We start from the raw sequence: 13,218 nt of genomic DNA, 5'->3' as shown, positions 1-13,218 counted from the left end.
CCATTGTTCCAAAAGTACTGACACTACGTACGAGTGTACTACACCGACAAAAGAATACAAACTCTATCTACTTCCTACAAGGTTTTGACCTGGTCTCATGCATGCTTTCAAGTGAGTTATGTCCATTTAATTTTTACTACATAATGGTTTCCCAAATCTATCCCTAACACATCTTTAAGTATGGATTTAGCATCTTTGATTAAGCTAGAAAAAAAGAAAGTATGAGTATAGCATATGATAATGTGCCCGCCTCCTCCGCATTCGAATGCTGAAACACAAGGCAACGTGCCCACTTCCAATCTGCATTAATTCTCGTTATACAAAGCTCAATTTGTCCAAAAACCGCTTATAGGATCGTATTAATTACATTCATGCAAATATGCATCATATTCGAGTAACAAAGGAGGAAGAGCATGACATTTTGGTGTCAGCTTTCAAGCACGTGATCACCGATGGGGTTGATACTCACACCCCACAACAGCTTCAAATACTAGAAGCACTCCAGGGTAGTTGTACTGCCGCATCATCATTGCCTTCAACCAGTGGGGCCAGCGACACTAGGAAGAAGAAGAAGAAGAAGAAGGATGGCAATAAGAAGAGATACAGGGGAGTGAGGCAGAGGCCGTCGGGGAAATGGGCTTCTGAGATTCAAAACCCGAGGGAAGCGAAGCGGGTGTGGCTTGGCACCTTCAAGACCGCAGAGGAGGCTGCCAGGGCTTACGATAAGGCTGCCATCAAGTTCCGTGGACCTAGAGCCAAGCTTAATTTCCCATTGTCAGACCATGAGGTTGAAAGAGATGATCAGCATGATGAACAAGCTCGGGAGGTTAATAAAAATGTGAATGTGGAGATGATAGCAGAGAGTGATACACGGATTGTGAAAGACGTGGCAGAGAGCAGTGATGAAGAGAATGAGCTTTTGGATGGGATTACCATGGAGAAACTTGAACAATGGATGATGGATTGGCCTGACAAAGCCGATGACCCCACCCAGTAGTGGGAGTTCAGGGAGTTCATTTGAACCCCTGATTTGGCCCCAAAAAAAAAAAAAAAAAAAAAAAAATTGTATATAAATTTTATTTTTTTGACTCCTAAATAAAAAATTTGAATACCCTGAACCTAAATTTTGTTTAAAACTAGTTGAAATAAGTTTGAATATAATTATCTTAGTGGTACTTTCACAATAAATTTACATAAGTAGTATGTTGTAATTGGTTTTGATCTAAACTCACAATTGACATCAGTTTTTTACATACCATTAAAAATTTACCACTTATATTTTATTATGAAAGTGTTGCATCAGTAGTATTACTGTTAAAATTACTTATTTGTTAAACAAAATAAATGAATAAGCCTTCTCTCCGGACTATTCTTAGTTCTGACATTATTATCTCCCTAAAAAAAAATCTTGGAGCCATCAATGAGTGGGAGGAAGCATACACCCGAAACAAATGGTCTGTTTGGATAGAACTTATTTTGCTGAAACTGAAAACTGAAAACTGAAAACACTATAACAAAATAATTTTTAAATGTGTGAATAGTACCGTGGGACCCATTTTTAATGAAAAAGTTGTTGAAAAGTGTAATTTGTGGGTCCGTGAATAGTGCATATATACACTGTTCATGTGAAAAAGTCATCATTTGCGGTTACTGTTCAATGAACAGTAACCGCATTACTCCAAAACAAAACGCATGAAAAAAAAAAAAAAAAAAAAAACAGAAACGCAGCTTCAGAAACGCAATGCGGAACCCAAACACACAGAAAGTATACTTTCTCCCGTAAGAGCATCCACACCAACTCTTATATAATAGAAAAAGAGATAAATTTTACGCAATTAAGCCACAAAACTTCTAACATCAGTCCCTCTAAAACATTGTATATTTACTCATTTGCTATAGTAACCATCATGCATATATACACGGTTATTGTAGTTGTGTATACTATTATTTTATTAATTAAAGACAGGATATGGTAATTGGTTTAGTACTTATGCATTATAATTTGAGAGTTCAAGAGAACCTTCAAGATCATGCATTGTATTGTTTTTTGTTTTTATTTTATTTTTTATAAATTTGATTTAATACCCATGAAATCCATAAAAATGGAGCAAGCAAAGTGATATATGTTTCACTAGAGCGATTGGTTTTGGGTATGGTCTCAATCCTCACTTGTTTGATGCAAAGTTGACATTGGCGTAGTCTTTGTGATAGCCAAAGACAACCAAAAGCTTAGATATTGGTTGAAGTTCGGGAAAACTCCAGCATTTGCATGCTCTCTCTCTCTCTCTCTCTCTCTCTCTCTCTCTCTCTCTCTCTCTCTCTCTCTCTCTCTCTCTCTATATATATATATATATATATATATATACACACACACACACACACACACACACGTACACACTCATAAAACTACATGTGGGTTTTTCCTAAAATATGGAGCCTCTTAAGGTTTTTGAGTAAAACACAAACACCTATGTGATATTGTTTTATGTAAAAAAAAAAAAAAAAAATGTAAGGAGTTTTTGTCTTGTTTTACACTCCATAACCTTAATAGAGTTAAGTGCAACAGAATTAACAATCTACACATAAAACAAGACATATGGGATTTAGTGTTATGTCCAAAATTTTAGGGTTTTTTTTGTTTTTGTTTTTGTTTTTGTTTTATGGAGAAATCAAATGGGGGGTTTTGGAAAAAATTTTCCCTTTTTTAAATTCCCCCTTTTTGCATAAAGGCCTTATCAATATTTGACAAGTTAGCTAAGTAATGGTTGATTTAAATCCTGTGTTGTGTCATGATGGTTTAGACTCTCTTGATTCCAAGTCTTTTGTCGTCTTGGTGAATTCTTGTCTATGTTCATCCTACAGTACTCTTTGAAGTGATGGTAACCTCTTAAATTGGTTGGCTTGGTTCTTATTCGGAATTAAATGCCTTCTACAACTCCCATATCCTTTTCCTATGGAATGTCCATTAACCTTTGTAACTTTCACCTATGCTATCTTTTATGACCGCACAAAGTAAATGAATCTAACAATCTTGATAAGAAATTGTAATAGATACCTTACATGCATATACAACACAAAAATAGTTAATTCAGGATACAAATTTTCTCAACATTATTTTACTCTTTGTCTCGATTCATATCCATTCAATAAATAATTAATTCAATTGCACAACCTCAACTAAATTGCATGTAAGTAACTAAGAAAAAACAAACAAAAACAGTTGTCCCTACCTTTTTAAAGTAAAATTCGGGAAAAATGGGCTTTTGCCCTTATTTTTAAAAATATCTAGCATAATGTCCATTTTTTGAAACTATTAAGCACCGTGTCTTTGTTTTGAAACTCGATTTAAAAAAAATAAAGTTATAGGCGGAACTCGACATTAGCAATGTTGAGTTCTATACATATTTTGCTACTTAATTTAAAAAAAAAAATTTAAGTGAAACTCGACATTACATATAACTCAATTTTGAGAATATTGAGTTTTATACAGAACTTGACTTTGTTAAAATCGAGTTTCAAAAATAGGGATATTTTACTAAATAGTTTTAAAACAAAAATACTGTGCTAGATATTAAAAAAAAATAAGGGCAAAAACCCATTTTCCCATTTTCCCCGAAAAATTTTACATAACATGTTATGTACACGAATCTAATTTCACGCTAGATTTCTAAGTCCCAATTACCTCAGAACAAGTTAAACCCAAATACCCAAAACAAAACCCCTAGATAGGTGCTTATATAATGGATAAAGGAAGGTCGTGCTTGGTTTTTTTTTTTTTTTTTTTTTTTTTTTACTTTCTATTTGATAAAGAGCCAACTTGGAACTTGGAAGCATGGACCAATTGTCAGTGTTCAATCCATAGAAAAAAGTCAGCGTTCCATTTGTAAAATCCCTCTTGATATATAAAAAGAGATAGGAGTGTTACCTAAAAATATATTGATGGAAATGGAATACAACGTTTCCCAAGAGAGAAGGATTCAAAGAAGAAATGGAGAGATTTTAGCTCACCCTGTATAACCAGGAACTCCAATGGGCCTCTAGATGGACCCCAACAAAAAAAAAAAAAAAAAAAACTAGGAAAGAAAAATAAAACTAACTCACACACTCCACAATCCACAGTTCACGTTGTTGCTTTGGCGGCCACTCTTCCATTCCATGAGTGCAAATTACAAATGTTTAGGTATCAGTTGGTAAGGACAGTAAATGGCGGGAAACCCAGAAAACATATGCCATGGTTGACAGCAAAGGTGAACTTGGTTTTGACCCTTATTCCGTTGGGTTTTCTTTCTGTACTCTCTCTTCCAAATCTATCGTCTCCCTTTTTCAGATTCTTTGTCACCCTTTTATCTCCCTCAAAACGATCCGTGAACAACTTTCCTTTACATTATGCAAATGCAACTATGCAAGCAATCCCATAGGAACCGAATGTCTTCGTCTGATAAAGCTTTGCCGAAACGTAGAAGATTTGAAGCCTATGATGTCAGTTCTAATCGTGAAGGGTCCAGTTCAGCACGAGTTTATCATAGGAGAATTCCTTAGGACTTGCTTTCATCTGAGCGCTCCAGATTTAGCTCTCTCTTTATTTCGACAAATTGAAAAGCCGAGCTTGGTCTTGCAGAATTTGATGATCAGGTGTCTATGCAATAATTGTCTATATAAAGAAGTCTTATTTCTCTATCTGAGTTGTTGGGTTTCAGGTTGCCCTTCTGATGATTGCACTTTTCCATTGTCATCAAGGCGTGTTCGGCTCTGAATGCATTAGGGACAGGAAAGGAGGTTCATTGTGTTGTTTTGAGAACTGGGTTTGAGCAAAATTTAGTTATACAGACTGCTTTGATTGATTTGTATGCGAAGTCTGGTTCTATGGGGAACGCGTGTAAGCTGATTGATAGAATTCCACAACCAGACTTGGTTTGTTGGAATGCATTGATTGCTGGTTATTCTTCAAATGGGTTTGATCAGGAAGCCTTGGAGGTTTTCAGTCAGATTCTTGTGATGGGTTTGAAGCCCAATGTCAGCACTTTTGCCAGCGTAATTCCTGTCTGCTCTCATTTGGGATGTTTAAATATTGGTAAATGTCTTCATGGATTTGCTGTCAAATCTGGATATTTTTCAAATAATTTTTTGGTGCCTGCTTTAATTTCAATGTATGCTATTGACATGGATTTATCGGCTGCTAGAAGTTTGTTTGATTTTATTCTGGAAAAGAATGTTACTATTTGGAATGCTATGATATCTGCATATGCAGAGAGGCAAAACAATTTTGAAGCCTTTGAGATGTTCCGGCAAATGATCTGTGCTGGCTTGCAGCCTAATTTGGTCACTTTTGTGTCCATCATCCCATCATGTGAGAACTCCAATAGCCTTTGGTTTGGTGAATCCCTTCATGCATGTGTTATAAAGCATGGGTCAGGGTATCAACTTCCCTTGTTAACAGCCCTTGTATCTATGTATTCAAAGCTTGGAGATGTCAATTCAACGTGCATACTTTTTGATCAGATGTCCAATAGAAATCTCCTGTCATGGAATTCTATGGTTTCTGGGTTTGTGCATAATGGGCAATGGTATGCAAGTTTGGCCACATTTCGTGAAATGCAGTTTGCGAGATGCAATCCAGATGCAGTCTCCATTGTTAGTGTTCTTTCTGCCTGCTCCAAGCTACAGACTGTTTTGCTGGGCAAGTCTGCCCATGCGTTTAGTGTTAGAAAGCAACTTGCCTCAGACGTTAAGGTGACAAACGCACTATTGGCCTTTTATTCTGATCGTCATCAGCTCTCCTCTTCTGTTCAGTTATTTAACACGATGTCTGTAAGAAATGTTGTATCATGGAATACTTTGATATCTGGGTATGTACACAATGGTGATGTAGAGAAGGCCACTGCTCTTCTTCACCAGATGCATAAAGATGGCATGGAGTTGGATTTGGTTACCCTGATAAGTATTCTTCCTGTTTTTAGCGAGAGAAAAGATTTGTTGCAAGGAATGGCTATTCATGGTTTTGCAATAAAAACTAGATTGCCTCTGATGTTTCTTTACTAAATACCCTCATTAGCATATATTGCTGCTGCAGAGATCTTGAAGCTGGGAGGTCACTTTTTGAAGTCATGCCTCAAAGAAATGTCGTGTCTTGGAATGCTCTAATAACTGGCTGCCGATATCACAACTTACAGAATGAGGTTTTGGTCTTATTTAGTCATATGATAAGAGAAGATCAGAGGCCAAATTACGTAACCTTGCTAAATTTATTACCTCTATGCTGCACACAGTTGCAGGGTAAGTCTATACATGCTTTTGCGGTTAGAACAGGAGTTGTAAAAGAAACCCCTCTTGTTTCATCTCTTATATTCATGTATGCTAGATTTGAAAATATAAATTTATGTCTATTGGTATTCCAAATGGGGAAAAAGGGGGATATTTCTTTGTGGAATGCTATTATGTCTGTACACGTTCAAACAAAAAATGCCATAAAAGCAGTTGCATTCTTCTGTGATTTGCTTCAACTGGGACTGCAGCCTGACAAAATTACAGTTCTGAGTTTAATTTCGGCTTGTGTTCAAATAAATAGCATCAATCTTACTCATTCTGTACTGGCTTACCTAATGCGCATGGGCTTTGACAGATACGTGGCCATCTGTAATGCATTAATAGATTTGTATGCAAGATGTGGCTACATTTTAAAAGCAGAGAAACTGTTTGATGGGTTGGTTGAAAAGGATGATATATCTTGGAGTGTAATGATAAATGGGTATGGGTTGCATGGGGATGGTGAAGCTGCCCTACACCTTTTGTCCCAGATGGAACTTTCAGGGATGAGACCAGATGATGTTATTTATTTGAATATTTTATCAGCTTGCAGCCATTCTGGCTTGGTTGAGCAAGGCCGCATGGCATTTAACACTATGCTAGAATACGGAATATCACCAAAAATGGTGCACTATTCTTGCATGGTTGACCTTCTTGGGAGAACTGGTCACTTGAATGAAGCATATGAAACTGTTAAAGGACTGCCTTGTAAACCTTCTGTAAGCCTGCTTGAGTCTTTGTTGGGTGCTTGGAGAATCCATGGTAATGTTGAACTTGGAGAGAAAATTGGTGGGATGCTCTTAGAAATGGACCCAGAAAATTCCAGATCATATGTGATGCTTTACAATATCTATGCAGCAGTTGGAAGGTGGACAGATGCCAAAAGAGTGAGGTCTGATATGGAACGAAGACAGTTGAGAAAACTACATGGATTTAGTCTAATTGTGGGAAACGATCTTCAAGATGTGGCATTGCCCTGAATTATATTGTGGATTGATTAAGCTGGAAAGATTCATGCACAATATCACGAAGTGATATGAAACAGAAGCTCCAAGAAGTCTTGTAGCTCATAGCGGTCCAATGCTGCTAGCAACAGGTTCAGTACAAAGGGAGATGCCATATCTATAATGTTTGGATGGTCAACTAAATCCCAAATTGGGTCTCCTATGCCAATTAAGTTGGGTATCTGGTCAGAGAACCCAGATGGGTAGGATTCTCTTGATCCCTATTTACTGTTGGTTCCTCAAATGGAAACACTTGTATCAGTGTCATGGTGTGAAGGCTCACTAGATGAGTTCTTGCTGGCCCAGAAGTGGTCAACATCATGGAGTGTGGGCTTAAGTATAACATACCAGCCATATGAGTCTCACTATTTGGCAGTTGAATGTTTTTAAATATTTATGTTGATGATTTAGTGTATTAGCTCATTTGTGTTGGGTATATTTGAACCTCAGATGTCTGAACCAGGCCTATCCATTTTTTTGGGATGCTAAATTAGTAATTTATTGTTGTTTTAGCGGTTTTTATGCTATACTTATTGCTGGTAAGTGGTAATTATGGTGTTGTCTATTTGTTGGGTTAAGCATTTGATTAAGAGGATGTGTTACATTATTAATCAATATGTACGTTACTATAGTTAAAAATTTGTTTGTTCTTGTGGATATTAGTAACTAGTCATGATTAAGGCTTCAAAATTATATAAGAAATTGTTTTAGGAGTTCCAACATCTGACCACAAAAGATAAGATTTAACTTCTTTGCAATGCTGACTATGAGTGAACAGGGAATCAAACCAAAGCTTCACCATCCATGTGTAAGGAAGCCATTAGTAATTGTTTGTTAGCTGGTATCTTGTATTACTTGAAGTACTGATTGGCTTTGTAAACCCAAGCAGGTAGTTCTTCTCCAAAAAATCTTGGGAATTCTCTAGTTTCAAGGACAGAGTAGGAACTAGGTTGTGATTTGTGTTGTTTCCAGGGGTACGTTGGTTTTCATGGTTTTGTTAATCTTCTTCTGTAGAATTCAACTTCTGTAAGATTGTAGCTAGTTGTTAACTCATTTCATCCAAGATAGAGGTATGGATACGAGTTATTTTGTGGATTTCTTGAAGGTCTTTGCTATGCTGATCTGAGGTGGTTTTAGGGGAAGCTATGGTTTCATTGATAATTGCGGAAGATCGTGTTTCACTCATTGTGGAGTTAGGGATTACAGGATTTAACTGCTCTGATACCAAATGATAAGATTCTGTTATCACAGAATTTTGAAAGGGAATAGCTGAGTTTAAGGAAAGCTAACCTCCATGGTGCTGGAGAGAGAGAGAGAGAGAGAGAGAGGCTAACAAAAGAGACTGTATTCTTAGTTCTTGATGTTCCCTTACAACTTGTAGTTATTTATACATCATTCAGTTATTCTCTACTAACAGAATACAGGGGTATTATTGTCATTACACTAATAACTAACTAACTAATAGCAATTAAGCCACATTACTCAAAGAATTAGGAAGGAGAAGGAAATTAACAACCACGTACATTCTTCATTCTTCTCAAAAAGTACACTCTTCATTGCTTGAATTGTTCATACAGATTCTACAGTATTTATACAATCAATCCCAATGGCTAAAGTCAGTAACAGATTATCTCTAATTAACTCTTGTATAGTTCAACCAACTACCTCTTTGTACAGCTGGCATAACAGATTCACTACTAACTAACTATATGTTGACTGTGCTGCTGACGGAGGCTCCCATTGTCCAGCTCCTCATTTTTCCCTGTTGTTGTAGTTACCAACTTGACCTGCTCTGCTGTCCTAACAGAAACCCTATAACCAGTCAATCGAAAATAATGAAAAAACTTCTGTCTTAGGTTTAAAAGTTTGACTTTGGCGGAAAGGGAACTATTTTTGGTAATTTGTTATGCTTTTCTCACAGTCTGCAGCTTACCTTTTGACATTATTAGGTTTAAGGGAAGATTATTTTATTGTACTATCATTGTTAATAAAAATTATAAAATATCTCTTACTCATTAAAAAAAATGTTCAATTAGGTACCCCATGTTTTTTTTTTACTTAATAAAAATACTTTATTCGTAGAATATATTTTAATTCTTCAAGCTTTTGTAGAGAATGGTGCCTTTTTCAAACTACTTCCACTGTTATAACTTATAATCCCAAATGATAGGTTTTCTTCAACTTTTGTTATTGTGTGAACTGTGAAGTGTATGCAATTTATTGGTATTCCAACATATTAATTTGTGTGAAGTGTGTGAATGTGATTTATAATTTTTGTGATTTATTGTTTTGTAGATAGATGCGGATTCTTCTTGATATAACCCAACTACTCCAAATAAGCCCAGCGATAGTGAGCTAACTACAAACACTCCTCTGGATTCAGTTTCATCTACCCCACAACTGCAGGTGAATTCTAAAAAAATCTAATAACTGAGCTTACGGTTTTTAGGTTTTTTGTTTATCACTTCTAATATATATATTTTAATAAATTTGTGCAGATTTAAAACAACATAAATTATATGTGTGGCAATGGGGGTGATCCTTTCTTGAAGGACATGGTTGAGGGTTTGAAGAGGAAAGATGACAAGTATTGGGAAAGTATCAATAAAATTAATTTAATGTTGTTTGTGAAAGTGAAGTGTGTAAAGTTTTGGTTTGGTATGATAAGGAACTGGCAAATGAGATGTTAGCTGAGGTGTGGGATGTTTTAGATAGATTGTATGGGCCACGACCAGGAACGGAGTTAAGACTTAGAGTTAGGGGGGGCTAAAGTATAAACAATTTTTTTTTTTTTTTGAAACTCTAAGTAAGCATTCATTTAGAAGAGAAATGTTATGTCTACAATATTTTCACTACATTTTCATAACAAATCGTAAGTGACAGGTTATTATTGGTTGTTATAAGTGAGCAGAAAAGTAATTTAAGTTGTGGATTCAAATTAGAACTAATAATAACTTACTGCATGTGATTTGTTGTGAAAATACTGTGAAAATATTGTGGACGTAGGACTTCTCAATTTAGAAAGTTAAGCTTTTTTTTTTGGTGTCTTGTGTGTTGTCAAATGTGTGTGGGTGTTCACTTAGACTAGTTAGAATTGGCTTAGGAATTTTTTATTTTATTTTATTTTTTGTTTGTGTCTTGTGTGGGTTTGTTTTGGGGTGTTATTTGGGCTTAAGTTTGTTATTGGTAAATTTTTTTGTTAAGCTTGTTAAATTTATTTCAAATTTTAGATCAATAAATTTTTATAACCTTTAAAAAGATCAATAATATTGTTGAGAGGGCAAAGTGCAAAATTTATTGAAATAAATTGCTAAAATTAATACACACACATATACTAAAAAAATTTTGAAAAACTTTAGGGGGGCCACTTTCCCCCGAGTCCAACTATAGTTCTGTCACTGGTATGGGCATTACACAATTGGGTCCTCAAGCAAGGGCGTAAGTGCGCAGCACAATTTGGAAGATCCATTGTAGGAAAATTTCAATATTTAGACAGGGGAAAGGTGAATTCAATTATATAATAAATCCTTGCACAACGAGCACGATATGTGTTGGTTATTCATGTTTCTACTATTGCATTTTAGTCTACTTTTAGTATTGGGGTCGCATAGATCATTTTCAAATTCATAGTCTCCAAAAAATAGTTTATACGCTCTCTAAAGCCAATTTTGGAAAGCAAACACAAAAAACATCTTCCAATAGCTTCTCTAACTCTAATTGTTTTTTTTAGAGTTGCTACAGTAGCTCTCTTGAAGAAGAGCGCACTATAGCAATTATTGTAACAACTTCAAATATTATTCTCTCATTAAATAATTACCCTGTTGAATAAAAAATGGTTTTTTCATCTTTCCTCCATTTCTCTTTCTTCCTCACTCTCTTTCTCTTTTTTATCTTAACGGCTACAAAACGCAAAACACATCCAAACACAAAAACATTTTTTCTCATAAACCAAATGAAATCAAAACAATAAAAGAAAAAAAAAAGAAAAAAGAGAAAAGAGAGAGACCAATCTGGGTTGCATGTTGTTGGCGGTGGAAGAGGACAAGCAGCGGTGGAGAACGACTCTCTCTCTCTCTGTGATGAGATTTTTCATATAATAAACTTTGGTCCGTGGGGTTGCAAAATAGTGCAAGAGGTGTGTGGTGAGAAATTAACAAGTACTGTGTAGGTGGAAAAGTGGGTTGTTTGTGTGGTGAAAAAATGAGATTTTTTTTTTTCAAAATAACACCCATTTTCAAACAATTTCATTAGTTAGTATCGTTTCCAAAATATTTAGGAAACTAACATCTTGTGTCTCTTAGACTCAAGTTTACTGTAGCAACTCGAGTATCAAAGACTCGATTTCTATGAAAATCCATATGGAACTCGAGTCTCTAAGACCCAAGTTCCACAAACGAAAACCAAGAAATCAAAAAATGTGAGTCTCTTCTCCTTCTTCTGGTCTCTTCCTCTTCTCCCTCTGGAGAAAAAGGAATCCACCTAATCTTTGGTTGAATAAGCTTACATACCCTATGGAATGGAAATTTTATTTAAACATTCACAAACAAAGAAACAACAAAAACACACAGGTGACGAACCCAACGATGAACCCAGCAGTAAACCCATGAACCCAAGCAACAAAACTGATGAACTCAAGTGAGGAAACCCACAAACCTAAGCTCGAATTGAACCCACAAACCTAGATCTCCCTAACCCAAGCCCCTTGGCTTGGACTGAACCTAGGCAGCAAAGTCTCCAAGCAAAGGATTTGTGTAAAGGTTTTCTTCTTCCCAAGGCAAAGGTTTTGTTTTCCTTTGTTTCTATATATATATATTTTTTAATTTGTGTAGAACAAGAACTCAAGTCTCTAATACTCAAGTTCCACACTCCCTCATGGAAATAGAGTTTTTGAAACTCAAGTTGCTACAGTGAATTTGACTTTGAAAGGCTTGAGAAGTTAGTTTCTTAAATAATTTGAAAACGATGCTAAGTGCTAATTAATGAAATTGTTTGAAAATAAGTGTTATTTTGAAAAAAAAAAAAAAAAAAAAGGAAAAATGGGGTTAATTAAATTTGAAAGGAATTAAAAAATGAGTTAATGATAATAATAAATCAAATTCACAAAAACAACAACAACAACAATAACAACAACAACAATCCCAAAAGGGGGAAAAGTTAATGAATTTTTTAGAAAAAAAAAGTTAACGAGCTAATTTTAAGACTAAGTTTGATAAATTTCAAAATACATAGAATTTTTAAAAAATTTGCACAACATAAATTTGATAAATTTCAAATTAATAAAAACTAATAACTTACTATATTATTTTGTAAGTGCTTCATGAAATCCATAAAAAAAAAATAAAAAAAATAAAATTTTTGCTATTGGGAGATTTAAAAAAAATATATATGTAATGAGTGAATAAATTAAGATTATAAAAATATTATAAAAAAATAATATTTAAATAAAATAGAGAAAAAATAGAGAGCCTGTAAGAGCATTCCCATTAAAAATGCTAAAAGTGTTATATGCTAAATTTTAGCACCAATACACTAAAAAACCAACTCCATCAAACATTTCAAATCTCAAAAATTTTGAGATACTGCTATAGTGAGCTTGTATTAATAAAAGCCCACTGTAGCACAAATCTTAAACGGAAAATAATATTTTATTCCCGTTACTTTTCCCTTTTATTTATTTATTTATTATTTTTCTCTTCTTTCTTCTCTCTCCTCTTTCACTTTCCTCTTCTCTCTTTCCTTGTAGCTTTTTTTTTTTCTCAATTTCATGGTTTGAGCTCCTCCCCTCCATTGAATCTTTCCTCTCTACCGACCTCGACACCACCACCGCAGCCTCATTGTCACCGCCGCCCATCAGTTTCTTCTCCGCCCCATCGTAACCAACACTATATCCTAATCCTTTGCCACTCAAAAC

At 35.1% G+C, this 13,218-nt stretch overlaps 1 protein-coding gene and 1 pseudogene across 1 annotated transcript; both read left to right on the top strand.

Annotated features, from left to right (window-relative positions):
- The first annotated feature begins 249 nt into the window (after window positions 1-249).
- On the top strand, window positions 250-997 carry LOC126689852 (ethylene-responsive transcription factor ERF071-like). The gene has a single exon (XM_050385023.1). The coding sequence runs from the start codon at window positions 380-382 to the stop codon at window positions 995-997; it is 618 nt and encodes a 205-aa protein (XP_050240980.1). The 5' UTR covers window positions 250-379.
- A 2,792-nt stretch (window positions 998-3,789) lies between these two features.
- On the top strand, window positions 3,790-7,819 carry LOC126732759 (pentatricopeptide repeat-containing protein At5g39350-like; annotated as a pseudogene).
- The last annotated feature ends 5,399 nt before the right edge of the window (window positions 7,820-13,218 follow it).

The sequence above is a fragment of the Quercus robur genome, chromosome 6 (assembly GCF_932294415.1).
Source record: "Quercus robur chromosome 6, dhQueRobu3.1, whole genome shotgun sequence".
In the NCBI taxonomy this organism is placed as follows: domain Eukaryota; kingdom Viridiplantae; phylum Streptophyta; class Magnoliopsida; order Fagales; family Fagaceae; genus Quercus; species Quercus robur.
Note: the sequence above shows the minus strand (reverse complement) of the source record. Positions and strands in the feature narration are given on the sequence as shown.